This window comes from Sebastes fasciatus, chromosome 8, assembly GCF_043250625.1.
Source record: "Sebastes fasciatus isolate fSebFas1 chromosome 8, fSebFas1.pri, whole genome shotgun sequence".
NCBI classification, from domain to species: domain Eukaryota; kingdom Metazoa; phylum Chordata; class Actinopteri; order Perciformes; family Sebastidae; genus Sebastes; species Sebastes fasciatus.
The window spans coordinates 8,941,766-8,962,629 of NC_133802.1; the positions used below are offsets into that span (position 1 = coordinate 8,941,766).

The following is a 20,864-nucleotide window of genomic DNA, read 5'->3' on the forward strand; positions in this document are numbered from 1 at the left end:
AAACAAAACAATTAGAAAGTTTAATCACATGTCATACCCTATAGTATCTTACAGAAACTCAATTTCAAAAATCTATCAGAAAGAAACTATTCACATGTGACGAACTAAATATCTAAAAATCCCCATAGTGTATCCATCCAGTGATTTGTTGCGACAATGAATGGAATCGAAACCAATAACTGTGTATTTTGTGATGATACTGAAACTACTAAACATTTATTTTTTCATTGTATGTATTCTGGAGCTTTATGTCTTGATATACATGACTGGCTTTTCCCAAAAGTTTCTCATCTGGGAAACTTCTCTCAAAAAGACATTGTTTATGGTCTTGTCATGGACAATAACAAAGATGACTTTCTGGTGAATAACATTCTCATTCTTGGAAAATTTTATTTGCACAAATCCAAGTATATGAAAGTGAAACCTAGGTTTAATGTGTTTCATTCTGAGTTTCTTTCTTACATAAAAGCCCTTAAAGTCATGAAAAACAAAAATGCATCGAAACTTCTTAGCATAATAGAAGAATATGAATTACAGGTACAGCCCTAGCCCTTAATTTAATTTATTATTATTTTCATGTATAATTTTACATATTTTATCTGTTCTTGTTCTGTATGCACCTTGTCCTTTTACTCTAATGCAATGATCTATGAGCCATGTTGTTTGTAAATTTGAGTTTGTTCAATAAAAGAAAAAAGTAAACCCCCCCCGACATTTTTCTTTATATATTATATATATATATATATATATATATATATATATACACACACACAAACACAAAACATATAGGCCTATTTATAATTGTTTACCCCTATCAGGAGCTATAGCACCATAATTTATTATATCTTCAACTGTGCAATACTGACTTAACAGTGCAATAATTTAGTGCAATAATTCAGCTGTGCAATAATCTTGTTTACACTGGCATTAACACTGCATGTATTTATACAGAACATTAAAACTAATATTCTTATTTTACACTATTCTTGCATTTTTATAAATGCATGCATATATATTATTTGCCTATATCTTATTTTTCAGCATTATTATTTGGATCAATAAAGTATTTCTGATTCTGATATTTATTTCCTTGCAGGAGAGAGGGAAGTTCGTAGCAAGTGCCTGCTGTACTTATACCCTCCACCCTAAAGAAGGGTTCATTCAGCTGTGAGTGTGACTGCAAACAGAGTGAGGGCCCGAATCTCATGTTGTGCAATGAAGGTTTCATCTGTTAACAAACATTTCTTGTGTGGTTGATAATAATAATAATTACTATAATAATGAAGGTTATCTATATATAACACTTATCAAAAGGAGTGCTCATTATGTGCTTTACAAGGCGGACATAAAAATAGAGAGACAGATCTGATCTAACAGGAAGTAACTGTTTCTGTGACTTCCTGTAAATTCAGTGAGGCTGCTGCCGCACCCCTGCTGCTGAAGTTCAGGGGCTTTCTAGCAAGGCCTATGAAAAGGAGGATGGATCACGCGTCATATTCTCGTGTTCTACACATGCGCAGTAAAATCCGGCCTGCACTCGCCGAAATTGAGCCAATCGCAACGCAGCTTCAGTTACACTGCGCATGCGTGATATCCCTCACCCCGTGACCTAGCCTTCTTTCCATAGGCATTGCTTTCTAGCTGACTAGGTTAGCGGATTTTTTAAATCCAAAACAGTACAATTGAATCCAATGCTCCATGAAACTATGTGATAGCTTGTGTTATCATGCTTTCGACATTGGCCGTGCTCGGTAAGTATCTTACACGGAATCTTATCATCCTCTACCGTAACAGCTCGTATGTAGGTGCTACATTAAAACACTGAAACTAACGGTACTCTCCTTTAACAGGGTATATTGCTGCACTCATGGCACCAGCGATGTGCTGTCTTTCTGACGAATATGTGACAAGGGACAGGGAATGCTGCTCGTTATGTCTCGAAGGTAAATTATAACTCTAGCCTCGTCTTTCAGGAGTGATCTGCAGTGTTAGTGTCTTCAGTTCAGGAAGAGATGGAGTTGACACGGGTTGTCACCATGGCTGTATTAAGAGAACAATGAGTTTAGTGTTTGTGTTGAAAACCAGTTTGAACCATTGGAAGTCACTAAAGCCAGGGACACACATGGAACATCAGGAGCGCGTGGCTGCTGCGTTACCTGTTGTTTTTTATTTCGGTGTCCCTGTTAACAGGTTAGAGCCACACTGCCCATGTGAGACCCATGCGCGTCTCAGCTGCGTCTCTTCTAGAGAATAGAGTTCGCGCCTATTTTTGACGCACGTGTCTCACAGCAGCAACAGACAGTGAAAGTGATCTATTGACTGTATATTAACATCATACCAGCAAGATTACTACAGTTTACATGTATAGACATCTGTAGAATATGTCACAGACAGTGAAAGTGATCTATTGACTGTATATTGACTTCATGCCAGTAAGACTTTCCTACAGTTTCGATGTCTATCTGTAGAATATGTTACGGAGATGGGAAAAGTAAAGACTTATTTTTAAATCAACACTTTCTGCTTTCATTTCAAAATAAAAGCCCTGAAGCATTTTTTCTACGGACCTTTGTTAACACAAGGCTTTTATTCTGAAATATGTGCCGGACAGTGTTCTAGAACATGCAGTGACTTGGAGAGCATCATGAATGAATATAGTACAGAGTTTTAATTGTTGATTATAACTATTATTTACAAATTACCACACGTATTTTAAAGGGACTATTTGTAACTTTTTAAGCGTATAAATGTAGCAGGTCACCACACATGCGCGCTCGCATATGCGCGTTCGCATGTGGCCACTGCCTCTCCTCCTCTGACTGCCTGCCTTCACTCAGAGAGCGCGCGCGTTCTCAGCTCGCTCCACCTCTAGACGTGAACGCGCGCTCACTCCTCACTGCAGAAGAGTTAGTTTAGCTCTGAGAATATCTAGTGAATGTACAGTGGATGTTTGTGCAGAAATAAATGCTGCAGTTCCTCCAGACCAACAGAGGTTTTCCGTGTCTTGTGAAGTGACGGGGCTCCTCAGCTAGTAACGTTATCGTCTCGTTACCGACCGGGTGCCGGTGTCTCCCTGCTCTCTCCGGCTGCGGGCGGAGAGTGCAGGGAGACACGCTGCAGAGCCCCGCTGCATCAGCCTGCGCTGAGGCAGTAAAAGCCAACACTAGGATCAGATCTAAATCATGTTCATGGAGAGACTTTCGTCTGGTCAGCTAACATTACTGCCAAGCAGCTGAAATAGAGAGTGATATTGTGGTTTTAGCTGACTTGTGTCGCCTCACTGTTTTGAGTGATGCTCATTCAGGTATATTTAGAGGGAGCAAGTGCGAGCTCGACGCTGACTTTCGTTGATTTCACGGCCACAGGTGTCGCTGTTAACAAGCATTTCTGAAAGTTACAAATAGTCCCTTTAACCTTTCTCTGTCTAAAATAAATAAAAATGATATTTATAATGAAATGAAATGGCCATTTAAAGGCAAACTCTATGTAGAAAGAAAGGGCTGACAGCAGCAGCAGACACGCAGCTGAAATGCAGCTGGTTTGAACGCAGCCAACGCGCGACGCAGCCACACCGCGCTCCTGACGTTCCTGGTGTGTCCACGGCTTAAGTCTCTGAGACTTTTGAAAGACAAGAAAGCCTGTTTTACATTACTTGATATGTTTAAGTTAATTTGCAATAGCCCTGTTTTTATGTATGCATTTTATTTCTGTCATTTTTGTACTAACCTGAGGCAGAACATTTTGATGAATAAGACATGTATATATGCCTTGTTAGTTTGTTCTTGTCATGTTCTCAATATGAAAAAAATCAGTGGAAGTAACGTTACCCATATTAACCAACAGTAACCTTATACCTATCTCATGCTCAACAGGAATTCCCACTAATGTGAAGCAAAGACGTTAGAACACAAATCATGAAACCAGGCTGAACACACATTTATGCTAAATCTGGGCTAGAGAAGCGTAGTCCCCTTCCAGTGGACCCCATGGGACCTTATTTTGGAAAAAAGATGTACAGTGATCAACAGTGAGAGACAAGTATTTATTTTTTAATCCACTTTGAATTGCACCATGAATCACACATTTGATATTTGTCAATTTAAAAGACAATTTTGCCAGTTAAGAAAGTCTCAGTTTGTCGTAGTATCGTTTTAGTTTAGTGTGAAACCGTTCAGTGAACTACATCTCTCGTCTCGCACAATATACGTCATCAACATTAGCTACCTAGCTAACTTAGCTATGTTCCATGCACAAATGAAACGTTAGTCTACCTGATGTGTTTTATCCAGAGACGCCTGGTCTTTTTATCAGCTGGGAAGAAAAACAAGGATCAGACCCGTTGCTGGTGTGAGTTCATCCCAGTAGGAAACACACAGGCATCGTAGCTTCAGCCAGAGAGACGTCACTACGACACTTTTGGGTCTGTCGTTTTTCTGATTACATATTTTCACAGTGTGATACTTCAACAGTTTTACAACAAAGTGTGATTTTATTGACTTGCAAAATTATGTTTTAAATTGACAAACATCATCTGTGTGATTCATGGCGCTATTCAAACGGGATAAAACATTTATTTTTCTCTCGCTGTTGACTACCGTACATATCTTTTCCTAAATAAGGTCCCATGGTGGTCCACTGGAAGGGGCGTGACTTCTCCTCTCTATTGGTAGCATTTCTATTGCCTCTCAACGGCTCTCAACATGGCGACAGCAAGACGCAGCTAACACTGGTAACAACGCTAAACAGTGCAAACAATGGCGAAAGGGCTGACAGGGTTTTCGCCAGTGAAGCCCGCCGAACCTAGGTTGACTCCCCGCCGGGCCTAAGCATCGGGGAATTATTTATTTTTAAAATGTCTTTAAAACAAAAATGTATTATACACATAGCAAACTTGTTTAAGGAATAATTAATTGCGTGGGTTGTGTGATTAACGTTAGTGAGTGTCGATATGCGGTCGAGAGAGAGAGCGACAGACAGACAGAGAGAGTGAGGGAGCGTGTGACGGACTGACGGTGAGTACGGCAGTAATGTTATAGCTGTGAGCGTAGCAGTGCATTTTCATACACTGGCCCAATAAAGACCTGAAACACGATTGTTACTGACTCTATCAGATACCGTTTCTTATCTTCTGCTTTTGTAATTGTTACTTCCCATCATGTCTTGGTGATCATGAGACGATGACGGTGTGTTTTTGTCTTGAACAGGTTCAGTTGTTCGAAGGGACTGCACACAGCAGTCAGGCACAGGGTGCAGCCCCTGTGTGAATGGGACTTATATGAACCAACCCAATGGCCTGAGTAAATGTTTCCTCTGCACCTCCTGTGACCAAGGTATGTCCACAATGAACTGATTAACATTTCTGTCTTTCAACCTCCAAATTCAGTTTGATTCTGACAAATGCGGTAACGTGGAAAAGGTTTGATCGAATTAAGATGCTGGGCAAAATTTAAACGTATAAAACAAGTTGCAATAAATAAAAATACATTGCAGCCCTGCTAATGAATGCAGTTTGATACAAAATAAATAATGTGATAATGTACTGCTATGTTGGCAGCGTGTTTGCTGAAAGGTGAGCCCTAATAATTCAGGAAATGTCCTTACAGGTTGTGTTGTAACAGGTATTTGCTTTATATGGAGCCTTGAGTGCACCACAGGGACATAATAGATTTTCACAGTGTTTAATTGTAAATAATATAATATACCTTATTGACCAATAAAAAAGCGATATAAATAAATAAATTAAAACTGAATTTAAATAGCATGTTCTGAAGCTCCAAGTAAAAAATAAAACAATGTATTGTTATATTTCTCTCTTGATGATCAATAATTGAATTTCATAATGTAATTGCAATTGCAGTTGCAGAGCAGCTACAGGAGCTCTGATTGGCCAGCTCCTATGTGTTGGTCAGGAGTTTGGCCAATCAGAGCTCCTGCTGCAGCTCTGTGGGTTGGATTTCATTCAATTTGTCCTTGGTTGCAGTTGACTAAGTAGCACATAATCACAGTAGTTCTCCTACATGCTCGGCACAGGGAAGAAGATTCAGTAGGTTGCAACCTTTAACCTCACCACTAAGTGCCGCCAAATCCTACACACTGGCCCTTTCAGCTTGCATAAAATGTATAAATGTATGTTTAACAACAATATAATGACTGTTTTTTCTGTTTGCTTTTAGGTCATGGTCTCTTTGCCCAACAGGAGTGCACAACCACAAAGGACACAATTTGTGATGTTTTAAGTGGCTATTTCTGCAAACATTTGATGGATGGTGGAGGATGTAGTTTAGCGAAAAAACACACTCCATGTGCACCTGGTCACAGAATTAAAGAACCTGGTAAGAAAAATTCAAGTCAGACTAGTCTGACAGTGAGTATGTTTACATGCACACTACTATCCTGGTTTGGCACATAGTGTAGTCTGGTTATTCAGCTCCATGTATACATGGTACTAATAACAGTATCCAAGTTTCTGAGCCTCGGCAACAGTTCAGAACTTCAGACACGTCTTTGACTCCTCCAAATCCAGCAGTTTTATTAATTTCTGTAAGCCAGTTTGGTTGACCTGGACTGCTGCATTTACCACACTGCTGTATTTAGCCTTTCCATCTGATCATCAAAAATGGAAGACAAGAGTGACTACAGTTTGTATGTGTACCTGTGTCAGACTGGTGACAGATTTTGACTTTTACTTCAGCACACAGACATCATTACATCATTACATCAAGTATCATCATATGTTTTACTCTATAACTTGAAAGTGTCTCCTCTATAGTGCCTGCTCTATAACATATTCAGGTTTCTGAAACCAGGATATGATGACCTGGGCCCGTGTTTATCAGGCGTCTCAGTAACCCTCCTGAAAGTTGACCTAGGACTAAAAGTATTCATATCTCAGGACTGATTTCCTGCACTGACATGTTTGGTACACTCATATCATAACTGGAATACTAGTGTGCATGTTAAAACACTCAATGAAGACACTGAGTTGAGTCTGATAAATGATGGATCTTCACCAGATGTTGGGTTCCCGTGTTATTAATCTCACTTCTCTCTTGTCTGTTTCTCTAAGGAACCAGCAGAACTGATACAATGTGTGAACTTTGTCAGCCAGGCCATTTTTCACAGGATGGCCTGTATTGCACGGCTTGGACTATGTAAGACATTGTTTGTACAGTAATTACTCAAAAAAGTAGGGTTTTCCTGCCCTGTAGCACAAAATGTTGATTGTTGATCATTTCCATCCACAGGAGATTCAAACATTGCCAATCCCTCAGTCTTATTTCATCTGAACTTTCAATACACTTTTTTTGAAAGTGTTACTTTTAATATTTATTTGTTTTTAATTAGTGTGACATTACCCACTTCGTACTTTTAACCTTATGATGACACTTCAAATGAGTTTTCATTTGAAACACACAAAGTATTAAAGTTGTCTTTCATTTCTCTTTTCCGACAGTTGCTCAGAAATCGAAGTAAAGGTCAAAGGAAGCAGCAGCAGTGATGTTGTCTGTGGAGCTGCTTCAAGAGAGCGTTTCTATTATATACCTTTTATTATGGCTACGCTATTATCATTGGCACTTGTGATCGCAGGTTAGTGCTTGTTCTGAATCTCTAATTTGACCTAATATACAGTATAACATCTGTAGCTAGATTGGTGCGTGCCACTTTGGGAAGCATCTTATCTCGTCTTGCATCTACTGGGAAGAGAAAAACACATTCTTGTGTCCAGGAAGATTTGGTCACTGACAGATGTTTCAGTTTGAAAAAAGGAACAATTTGTTGTGCTAGGGGGCCGTAAACTCGGCTATCGACCATCGAGTGTCGATTTTGACATTATCCAGGGCAATTGTATTACTCTGGGAGAATTCTCGCCCCTCCTCAACTATGAATCTGCGATGGAGCAACATAGACACCTAGTTTTCATCTGTGGTAATGTGCACATTGTATGTTGACCAATAATTAACTTGTGTAAAAGTCATCATGTGTTAGACTAAGTATTGACCTCTTTGTTGTATAATCATTAATGGTATTGGAATACATCTTAATGCTTTCATCAGTGATGATCACTAGATGTAATATCTTAAGTCTAAAGTTATTGAAAATGAGTAATAACTTGAACTGAGAATTAAATTTTGACAATTTTGATACTAATGTTTGATCAGAATATTAGTGGTTAGATAGCTTTTTGATATGTGTCTGTTTTGTGCAAGGTAAGGAATTCTAAAATTAGTGAGGAGGGAACTTTGATTTTACGCGTGTAAGATCTATGAAACCAAAAACTTTTTTCATGTTTTAGAAATGATCTTAACCAGTTTGTCTTCATAGTTCCATTAATGCATTCAATATCAACAGCCTTAAGTCCACCTTCCTCATATTCTTTAACCATAGTGCCTTTCTTAATATAGTCTGTTTTCTTTTTCCAGATTTAATTGAAATTAGCTTGGTTTATGGCTTTTATTGCATTTTTGGGAAGTGATAAGGACTAAGCTGGGTAGATGAATCGGGAAATGCACTCCATTTTTGAAAGAAAAATTGGGCCTATGATGGAGATGTCTCTTTGAGACCAATTTAGATGAGATTTATAGATTATTCCAAATGTTAAGATTATCTAGTGAGTCCTTATCCTTAGTAATGTGTATGCCTAAGTATTTAACCACTGATTTAATAGAGATGTTATGAACTGTTGTGAGAGTGGAATTGTGAATAGGTAATAACTGACATAATTTAAGTTTAACTTTAAACCAGATGTCTTAGAAAATAAATCTATTGTTTTGAGGATTTTTGGAACTTGGTTACTATTTTTTATAAATATGGTTGTGTCATCAGCCAGTTGGCTGATTGTTAGTTGTTTGTCTAACACTGTCAATTTTTCCAAATCTGAATTTTTTACAAGCATGGAAAGCATTTCTGCTGCAGCGATAAAGAGCAAAGGGGAAATGGGACAGTCTTGTTTAATACCTTTATCAATTGAAAATCTTGGAGAAGCACCATGAGGTAATAAAACTGAACTATTAGTATCCTTATGAAGTAATTTAACTATATTTAAGAATTTTTCACCAAATCCAAATAGTTCTAAAGTATGAAACATGAATTTGTGCTCAATGGTATCAAACGCTTTGAAGAAATCTAGAAATAAAATAAAGCCTTCATCTTCAATTAAGTAATTGAAGTCAAGTACAAGTCGTATATTGTTATGACTTGATCGTCCTTTTATGAAACCCGATTGTGTGTCTGAGATCATTTGTGTGATACCAGTGTTAATCTATTTGCGTAGATATGAGTTAAAATGTTATAGTCATTATTAAGTAGGGTTATATGTCTAAGATTGTCAATTAATTTTTAGTCCTTACCAGGTTTGGGAATGAGGGTGATGATTCTTTGCTTCATCGTAGTCGGTAGAATGAGGGTTTCACAAATTTCTTTTAACATATTGAAAATAAGGTCTTTCAGATGTTCCCAGAAGTGCCTATAGAAGTTACTAGTTAGACCGTCTGAACCTGGAGATTTGTCTCAGGATAAACATTTCAAGGCTTTTTCTACTTCGTCCATTCTGATTTCTGCATCACATACACTTCTGAAACACTCGTCCACTCGAGGGATCCATTCTTTAATAAGCTCAAAGAAAGCAACTGCAGCTGTACATGAATAAGAGGAAGACTACAATCTGCTGTAGAACTGGAAGATTTCCTCAGAGATCAATTCCTGGTTATCAATTAACAGAGTCTTTATGGTATTTTGTTCTTGTCTCTTTTTCTCCAGGCTACAGAAATATACTGAACTCCTTTCCCCCTCATCTATCCACTTAGCTCGCGACCTGATATTTGCTCCTCTGGCCTTATTAATGTAAATGTTGTCTAACGAAGAGTGCAGAAGGATTAGTTGTTTGTCATCTTTGTATAATAAAGGCTTATTGCAAATATTGTTTACTTCCTTCACTGTTTCCATTTCCCCTTGTTTACTAGCTCTGCTTAATATTTTGCTATTTGATATGGAAATTTGACTTACCTTGTATTTTAAGTATTCCCATTTATCCCTATAATTTGTAAAATTGGATTCTTTAGTTATATCATTGATTGTCGTTATAATTTCCTGACAGAATGGTTCATATTTAAGAAGGCTTGAGTTGAATTTCCAATAACCTTTATTCCTTCGGCATGCATTTGTGGGTGTAAAAATAAGTTTAATCAAGCAGTGATCTGTTAGAGGTGCTGTGGAAATTGTGGAGTTTGTCTCCAAGCTAGGCCTCACTTCTGACACAAGCCAGAAAAATAATCTAGATTTGACTGAACCATCTGGTTTAAACCAAGTGAAAAGTGGTGGGCTTCCGGGTTTAGAGTGTGCCATACATACAAAAATCAAACAAAATAGGGTTGTAATGATGTCCCTGATATCTTGAAGGATTTCCATCAAGCCATTCATCCATCACCATATTAAAATCACCTCCAAAAATAAAGTCTTCAGTTTGATACTTTTAACATAGATCTTTAACAACATTTGTCATTTCAGTAATCAGATTTTTGTTTTGGTGATAGTTATTATACCCATATATATTTCCTAAGATCAGAAAGTGATCATTAACTTCAAATACCCAGTAACCAGAAGAATCCTTCTTAATGGTTACCACCTTCCAATAAAAGTTATTTAAGAGTATGGCGACACCTGTTGACCTATAACATTGTGCTTTTTAATTTTTTATAGAACAAGAAAGTTGATTTCCTTTTTATAGAATCTTGTAAACCCCTAGCATTAAGTGATACAAAAGAGAAAATAGAATGAAAGGAAAACATACAAAGAACAGAATAAAAAAATAAAGAAGTAACAATAAGTTTAAGGAGGTAGGTTTGTTAGTTTTTAAATGAGCGTTATGAACAAGCCCCTATCTAAGAGGAATTTATACAGTAAATTTATACAGTAAACATCTATAATCAACCAATGTCAAACATTAAACATTTTCTTTGAAGTGCACATCTTCATATGTACGGAGGAAGGTCATTAAGAAGTCTAGTGTAAACTTAACTTAAAAGAATCTCCCCCTCCCATTGATCACTGAGAACATTTTAAAGTGGAACAAGTTTTTTCTTTTTTCTTTTTTTTCTTTCTTTCCTTTTTTAACTACAATGTAGAATATACACTTCACCTGTAAAGTGTACAAGTTTCAGACACCCGAGTTGTAAATATTAATATACACCTCCTGGGGTGAGACTCTCAAAGATCTGAGAGCATGAAATAAGTGACATGTTGTTACCTTTATCTGATCTAGTCTGGAGTAACCCTGTTACCATTGATATAGCCCACATGGCCTTTGTAGTAGACATTCTTCCCTGCCGCTCTTTCTTGCTCCATCTTTGGCCTCTCTGTCGGCTTTGCAGAAGTCCTGTTTGAGGTGGATTCCGATATCATGGCAGATGTTGGAGTTTTTGGACAGCTTCCAGATGACATCACGGTGATATCTCATGGCGAACTGGATGATGACCTGCCGGTGTCTCCCTTCTTCTCGTCTTCCGAGGCGGTGAACGGTATCGACCACTGTTTCCATGGATGAAGCCCACTGCGGTGTGATTCTGGACAAGATACTGATGATTACGTCTCGGATCTGTTCGTCATCTTTTTTCTTTCAGGCCTTGTATTTTGTCTGTATCTGCGCGTATCTGCGCCGATCTCGTCCTCTGAGGAAGGCAGACGAGAGGTTCCTTAAAATAAAAACAATAGGCATTGGGGTCGGGCGATGTTTATTATAATACTTAGTTGATTTAATGGTCTACCTCCGAAGAACGAGAGATACTCAGCTGCTCAGCGGGCAGAGAGAGAGAGAGAGAGAAAGACAGCGGAGGGAGACGTGCAGAGCGGCATATTTTCACATCAAACTGAAATAAAGAGTTTATTACGACCAAACCATAGTTGGTGATTGTTGGAAAGACTAATGACGACAGTATTGGTGAGTTTTATTTTGTTTCTGTCAAGTTTGAATGCAGTGTTTTAAGACGCTCCACCACTAGAGCAGCTGATCTCAACATAAACAAACACACGTGGATGATGACGCAGTGAACAACTTTACTAATATGAAAGCTGACTGGAGGGGAAGGGGTGGGTTAATGAACTCGGGCAAACTACGGATCAATCTTACCTAATGTGAATACGCTCTTAATCTTGTTTGAATGTTAACTTTACAAGTAAACTTCGGGGCTTTCTAGCTAAATCAATTTTGTTGTTTGTGGGATTTTTTAAATCCAAAACAGTACTATTGGATCGAATACTCGATGGAACTGTGTGATAGCTCGTGTTATCATGCTTTCGACTTTGGCTGTCTTCGGTAAGTATCCTATCGTACAACGAAGTACTGTAATGCTAAACTTAGTTATTAAGCCGACGTGACACGACGTGTTGTGCAGACTCGGATATAAACGTTAGATTGATATATGTTTATTATCAGTCCTTTCGGAAATGAATCATGTGCCATACAACAAACAAACAATGCAACACTGTAAAGCACAAATTATTTACGAGCCTGATTGTCAGAGACTATATATAGTCTCTGACAATCAGGCTCGTAAATAATTTGTATATGTCGCCCCATACCGTCTCTCTTATAGGGTATAATCAGCCTCTACCGTAACAGCTCGTATGTAGGTGCTAAATTAAAACACTGAAACTAACGTTACTGTTTCTTTAACAGGGTATATTGCTGCACTCATGGCACAAGCGATGTGCTGCCTACCTAAGGAATATGAAACAAGGGACGGGAAATGCTGTCCGATGTGCCACGAAGGTAAATTATAACTCTAGCCTCGTCTTTCAGGAGTGATCTGCAGTGCTAGTGTCTACAGATCAGGAAGATGGAGTTGTCACGGGTTGTCACCATGGATGTATTAAGGGAACAAAGAGTTTGTTGTTTGTGTTGAAAACAGGAACTTGGGATTTGTTTCAACTAGTTTGAACCAGTGGAAGTCACAAGTCTCTGAGACTTGTGAAAGACAAGAAAGCTTGTTTTCATTACTAGATCTTAATGTGAGATAGCCCTGTTTTTATGGATGCATTTTATTTTCATTTTCGTTTTTGTACCAACCTGAGGCAGAACATTTTGATGAATAAGACATGTAGATAGATAGATAGATAGATAGATAGATAGATAGATAGATAGTAACTTTATTGATCCCGAGGGGAATCAAGTTTCCAGCATCACAGTTCCATAGTGCAAAACATGTTAGTAAAAAGGCAGTAAAAAAGTTAGTAGTGCAAAGTACAAAGTACAAAAAAATATATCAGATATAAAAATAAAAGGAGATGAAGGAAACTGTTAAAACTGAATATAGTGCAGGGTAACAGCTGTGATACAAGACTATTAAAAAGTGAATATAGTGCAGAAGAGACTGTTATAAGTGAGTATAGTGCATTATTATCTGTCCTGCAGACCGTCCTCCTTTGTCCCATATGCTTTGTTAGTTTGTGTTCAGAAGGTCACTTATTCTGCAGCAGTTTAACCCACAAGCATCCCCTCACCAGCCCATATTACACAGTTATATAGTCTGTGGCTCGGCGCATGGACTTCACATGATCAGAGTGTTCATCTGTCCTCCAACTCTGCTCAGCATCAGTGTTGCAACTTGTTGGACTCTTTTTCTCTTTGTTTATTGATATGGTCTTTCCTGTGCGTCCATGAGAATGTGAGTATTTATTATAGTTGCCTATTGTTCAGTATCTGCATCGCTATAATAATTACAAAGTCACATGTATTATGCTATAATGCTCGTGCTCTTGTTTCTATAATAGTTTGACGGACATATCACGCCAATTTACACATCGTTGATTTATGCATATAGTTATGGTAGTGTATATGATCCCCGACGATGTTGTTTATGTTAATAAATTGTGTATTTCTGTTTCAGTGTAGCGGTGCACAGAATGATGTCCCACAGGCTCAGTCTGGTGCTACACATTTATTTAAGATGTTCTGCAAAATGTAAAATAATGCTTTAGGTTGACATCGCTACACAGTGTATTCTGCTTCTAACTTGTACACAGAGATTGTCATTATCTCACTTATTCACGCGAGACTTCCCTGTGACGCTCCCGTCACATACACGGCTTCTGTAGCGACACTGCCACCTACTGGCGATCTACTGGCACAACACCCTAATAATAACACTGGCAATAAATAACACTGTACCCTAAATTATAACCACATTGAACTCGTTCTTCTTATAAACAAAAAATTTCTTCTTAGGGAAAACAAGACACACACTGGATCATAAATCACTGCACATTCTGTATTCTTCACTTGTATCACCATATCTGAATTACTGTGTAGAAGTTTGGGGTAACACTTATAAAAGCAACTTACAACCATTATGCATACTACAGAAGAGAGCAATCAGGATAGTAAATAATGTGGGATATAGGGAACACACGAACACACTGTTTTTGAAGTCACATGCATTGAAATTTATGGATTTGGTCAAATTTAAAACCGCAATAATTATGTTTAAAGCAAGAAATAATTCACTTCCGGGCAATATTCAAAAAATGTTTTGTGACAGGGAGGGGGGTTATAATTTAAGAGGAAAATTGAATTTTAAAAAGCATTGTGTTCGTACAAAAAAGAAGAGTATGTGTATTTCAGTCTGTGGGGTGGATTTGTGGAATGGGTTAGGTGATGGGTTGAAGGGGAGCACAAATATAAATCAATTTAAAAAGCTATACAAGAAAGATATTTTTGGGAGGTATATGGTTGAAGAAGAGTTGTGTTAAAGGTTGGTTATATACTTTTTAACTCCGGATGTATTTGTGGGTTGTAAATAAACTTGGGATGCTGTTCATATATTCAACTTGGGATGTAAATAAATCTGAGATAGTTTTTATATTATATTATATTATCATTCTATGATATATGAGTTAATAGAGGAGAAGTGAGAAAGGGGTAGGGTAATATAAGTTTTTCTTCTACCTACTCCTTTTCGGACACTATAACTCTTGTTTTGTTTGTTATTATTTTGTATCTGTTTTTATTTATTTTATGTTCGAAATAAAGTCTTTCATTCATTCATTCATAAACACATATGAAACATGACAAACTCTCTTCACTTGCATTACACCCAATAAATGGTTCTTTTTTTTTATAACCTACATATGACTGATTATGCCACATCAGCAATCATTTAAGTTAGAGCAGCGCAGCGAACGGGCATACGCGGCCGCCATGAAGGGACCGTCGCACAATTCCTCATATCACCCTCTGTGTGCACTATGCTCATTGTACTGCATGAGAGCATGAGTCTGCTATTTGTTGACGTCCCCTTATAGTTATGACGGCTGTGTTCTCCTCCTTTTATTCCTGTTTAAACTGTTTATCTTGCATTGAAATATGCTTTCATGTGTATTTCATACAATACTGTTTGTTTATTATTACTACATGTTACTAATGCCTGCACATGTTTTCTATTTTATTTTCTGTATTTTAGTAACCACTATTCACACAAGGATTTACAAACCATCTTCAATAAATGAGTGGTATCTCAAATAGAGTGTGTGTGACCTGGACTAATTGATACATCACCATCATCTACATGTTCTTACCGGACAACCTGTGGAGATTTTAAATTACATTAATAGAACCATCATCTAAGGGTTCATTCAATCAACATCACTTAGGTCACAAGTTTGGTATCCAGAAAACCAACACCTATTTTACAGTTTGTACTTGTCATGTTCTCAATATAAAAAACCTCAATGGAAGTAACGTTACCCATATTAACCAACAGTATCCTTATACCTATCTCATGCTCGACAGGAATTCACACTAATGTGAAGCAAAGACGTTAAAACACAAACCATGGAACCAGGCTGAACACACATTTATGCTAAATCTGGGCTAGAGAGGCGTAGTCCCATTCCAGTGGACCCTATGGGACCTTATTTTGGATAAAATATGTACAGTGGTCAACAGTGAGAGACAAGTATTTATTTTTTCCTTTTTGAATTGCACCATGAATCACACATATGATATCTGTCAATTTAAAAGATAATTTTGCAAGTCAAGAAAGTCTCAGTTTGTCGTAGTATCGTTTAGTTTTGTGTGAAACCGTTCAGTGAACTACATCTCTCGTCTCGCACAATATACGTCATCAACACTAGCTACCTAGCTAACTTAGCTATGTTCCATGCACAAATGAAACGTTAGTCTACCTGATGTGTTTTATCCAGAGACTCCTGCTCTTTTTATCAGCCGGGAAGAAAAAGAAGGATCAGACCCGTTGCTGGTGTGAGTTCATTGTAGTACGAAACACACAGGTATCGTAGCCTCAGCCAGAGAGACGTCACTACGACACTTTGGGGTGTGTTGTTTTTCTGATTACATATTTTCACAGTCTGATACTTCAACAGTTTTACAACAAAGTGTGATTTTATTGACTTGCGAAATTATGTTTTAAATTGACAAACATCATCTGTGTGATTCATGGCGCAATTCAAACGGGATAAAACATTTATTTGTCTCTCCGTTGACTACCGTACATATTTGTTCCTAAATAAGGTCCCATGGTGGTCCACTGGAAGGGGCGTGACTTCTCCTCTCTATTGGTAGCATTTCTAATGTCTCTCAACGGCTCTCAACATGGCGACAGCAAGACGCAGCTTGCAGCTAACAGTGCTAACAACGCTAAACAGTGCATACAATGGCAAAGGGCTGACAGTGACAGGGTTTTCGCCAATGAAGCCCGGCGGTCCGCCGAACCTAGGTTGACTCCCCGCCGGGCCTATTATTTATTTTTAAAATGTTTTTTAAACAAAAATGTATTATACACATAGCAAACTCCTTTAAGGAATAATTCATTGCATGGGTTGTGTGATTAACGTTAGCGAGTGTCGGTATGCGGTATGAGCGTAGCAGTGCATTTTCATACACTGGCCCAATAAAGACCTGAAACACGATTGTTAGTGACTCTATCAGATACAGTTTCTTATCTTCTGCTTTTGTAATTGTTACCTCCCATCATGTCTTGGTGATAATGCGACACTGACGTGCGTTTTTGTCTTGAACAGGTTCAGTTGTTCAAAGAGACTGCACACAGCAGTCAGGCACACGGTGCAGCCCCTGTGTGAATGGGACTTATATGAACCAACCCAATGGCCTGAGTAACTGTATCCCCTGCACCTCCTGTGATCAAGGTATATCCACAATGAACTGATTAACATTTCTGTCTTTCAACCTCCAAATTCAGTTTGATTTTGACAAATGAGGTAATGTGGAAAAGGTTTGATCGAATTAAGATACTGGGCAAAATTTTAATGTATAAAACAAATTGCAATAAATAAAAATATATTGCAGCCCTGCTAATGGATGCAGTTTGATACAAAGGAGGAGCTGCAGCATTTTTTTCTGCACAAACGTCCACTGTGCATTCACTAGATATTCTCAGAGCTAAACTAACTCTTCTGCAGTGAGGAGTGAGCTCGCGTTCACGTCTAGAGGTGGAGCGAGCTGAGAACGCGCAGGCAGGCAGAGTTGGAGAGGCAGCGGCCACACGCAAACGCGCATATGTGAGCGCGCATGTGTGACGACCCGCTACATTTATGCGCGTACAAAGTTACAAATAGTCCCTTTAACAACAATATAATAACTATTTTTTCTGTTTGCTTTTAGGTCATGGTCTCTTTGTCCAACAGGAGTGCACAACCACAACTGACACAATTTGTGAAGTTTTAAGTGGCTATTTCTGCAAAGATTTGATGGATGATGGAGGATGTAGTTTAGCGAAAAAACATACTCCATGTCCACCTGGTCACAGGATTAAAGTACCTGGTAAGAAAAATTCAAGCCAGACTAGTCTGACAGTGAGTATGTTTACATGCACACTACTATCCTGGTTTGACACATAGTGTAGCCTGGTTATTCAGCTCCATGTATACATGGTACTAATAACAGTATCCAAGTTTCTGAGCCTCGGCGACAGTTCAGAACTTCAGACACGTCTTTGACTCCTACAAGTCCAGCAGATTTATTCATTTCTGTCAGCCAGTTTGGTTGGCCTGGACTGCTGCATTTACCACACTGCTGTATTTAGCCTTTCCATCTGATCATCAAAAATGGAAGACAAGAGTGACAATACAGTTTGTATGTGTACCTGTGTCAGACTGGTGTCAGATTTTGACTTTTACTTCAGCACGCAGACATCATTACATCATCACATCAAGTATCATCATATTTTTTACTCTATAACTTGAACGTGTCTCCTCTATAGTGCCTGCTCTATAACATATTCAGGTTTCTGAAACCAGGATATGATGACCTGGGCCTGTGTTTATCAGGCGTCTCAGTAACCCTCCTGAAAGTTGACCTAGGACTAAAAGTATTCATATCTCAGGACTGATTTCCTGCACTGACATGTTTGGTACACTCATATCATAACTGGGATACTAGTGTGCATGTTAAACTACTCAATGAAGACACTGAGTTGAGTCTGATAAATGATGGATCTTCACCAGATGTTGGGTTCCCGTGTTATTAATCTCACTTTTGTCTGTTTCTCTAAGGAACCAGCAGAACTGATACAGTGTGTGAACTTTGTCAGCCAGGCCATTTTTCACAGGATGGCCTGTATTGCACGGTTTGGACTAGGTAAGACATTGTTTGTACAGTAATTACTCAAAAAAGTAGGTTTTTCCTGCCCTGTAGCACAAAATGTTGATTGTTGATCATTTCCATCCACAGGAGATTCAAACATTGACAATCCCTCAGTCTTATTTCATCTGATCTTTCAATAGACTTTTTTTGAAAGTGTCACTTTAAATATTGATTTATTTTTAATTAGTGTGACATTACCCACTTCGTACTTTTAACATTATGATGACACTTCAAATGAGTTTTCATTTGAAACACACAAAGTATTAAAGTTGTTTTTCCTTTCTCTTTTCCGACAGTTGCTCAGAAACCCAAGTAAAGGTCGAAGGAAGCAGCAGCAGTGATGTTGTCTGTGGAGGTGCTTCAAGAGAGCGTTTCTTTTATATACCTTTTATTATGGCCACGCTATTATCATTAGCACTTGTGATCGCAGGTTAGTGCTTGTTCTGAATCTCTAATTTGACCTAATATACAGTATAACATCTGTAGCGAGATTGGTGCGTGCCACTCTGGGAAGCATCTTATCTCGTCTTGCATCTACTGGGAAGAGAAAAACACATTCTTGTGTCCAGGAAGATTTGGTCACTGACAGATATTTCAGTTTGAAAAAAGGAACAATTTGTTGTGCTAGGGGGCCGTAAACTCTGCTATCGACCATCAAGTGTCGATTTTGACATTATCCAGGGAAGATAATACAATTGTATTACTCTGGGAGAATTCTCTCCCCGTTTAAATCAACAAGAACTGTCAACCCTTTCTGACTCCAAAGGAGCATTGGTAACCCTTTCCGATTTACCAACTTAACCTTCCTCATATTCTTTAACCATAGTGCCTTTCTTAATATTGTGTGTTTTCCTTTTCAAGATATAATTGAAATAAGCTTGGTTTATGGCTTTTATTGCATTTTTTGGAAGTGATAAGGAGTAAGCTGGGTAGATGAATCTGGAAATGCACTCCATTTTTTGAAAGAAAAATCCTGCCTATGATAGAGATGTCTCTTTGAGACCAATTTAGATGAGATTTACATTTATCCAGATTATTCCAAATGTTAAGATTATCTAGTGAGTCCTTATCCTTAGTAATGTGTATGCCTTATTATTTAACCACTGATTTAATAGGGATGTTATGAACTGTTGTGAGAGTGGAATTGTGAATAGGTAATAACTGACATAATTTAAGTTTAACTTTAAACCAGATGCCTTAGAAAAGAAATCTATTGTTTTGAGGATTTTTGGAACTTGGTTACTATTTTTTATGTGTAATCAGCCAGTTGGCTGATTGTTAGTTGTTTGTCTAACACTGTCAATTTTTTTCAAAATCTTAATTTTTTACAAGAATGTAAAGCATTTCTGCTGCAGCGATAAAGAGCAAAGGGGAAATGTGACAGCCTTGTTTAATACCTTTATCAATTGAAAATCTTGGAGAAGCACCATGAGGTAATAAAACTGAACTATTAGTATCCTTATGAAGTAATTTAACTATATTTAAGAATTTTTCCCCAAATCCAAATAGTTCTAAAGTACGAAACATGAATTTGTGCTCAATGGTATCAAACGCTTTGAAGAAATCTAGAAATAAAATAAAGCCTTCATCTTCAATTAAGTAATTGAAGTCAAGTACAAGTCGTATATTGTTATGAATTGATCGTCCTTTTATGAAACCCGATTGTGTGTCTGAGATCATTTGTGTGATACCAGTGTTAATCTATTTGCGTAGATATGAGTTAAAATGTTATAGTCATTATTAAGTAGGGTTATAGGTCTAAGATTGTCAATTAATTTTTAGTCCTTACCAGGTTTGGGAATGAGAGTGATGATTCCTTGCTTCATCGTAGTCGGTAGAATGAGGGTTTCACAAATTTCTTTTAACATATTGAAAATAAGGTCTTTCAGATGTTCCCAGAAGTGCCTATAGAAGTTACTAGTTAGACCGTCTGAACCTGGAGATTTGTCTCAGGATAAACATTTCAAGGCTTTTTCTACTTTGTCCATTCTGATTTCTGCATCACATACACTTCTGAAACACTCGTCCACTCGAGGGATCCATTCTTTAATAAGCTCAAAGAAAGCAACTGCAGCTGTACATGAATAACAGGAAGACTACAATCTGCTGTAGAACTGGAAGATTTCCTCAGAGATCTTAATCAGTACATTCCTGGTTACCAATTAACAGAGTCTTTATGGTATTTTGTTCTTGTCTCTTTTTCTCCAGTCTACAGAAATATACTGAACTCCTTTCCCCCTCATCTATCCAC

General features: G+C 37.9%; 1 protein-coding gene across 1 annotated transcript in view; it reads left to right on the forward strand.

The window, feature by feature from the left end:
- Nucleotides 1–1,590: 1,590 nt before the first annotated feature.
- LOC141772310 (uncharacterized) overlaps nt 1,591–20,864 on the forward strand; it is a 74,784-nt gene continuing 55,510 nt past the window's right edge. Inside the window, exons 1-2 of the mRNA XM_074643149.1 lie at nt 1,591–1,751; nt 1,851–1,943. Coding sequence (XP_074499250.1) covers nt 1,727–1,751; nt 1,851–1,943 — 118 coding nt within the window. The 5' untranslated portion in view covers nt 1,591–1,726. The remainder of the gene's footprint in view (nt 1,752–1,850; nt 1,944–20,864) is intronic.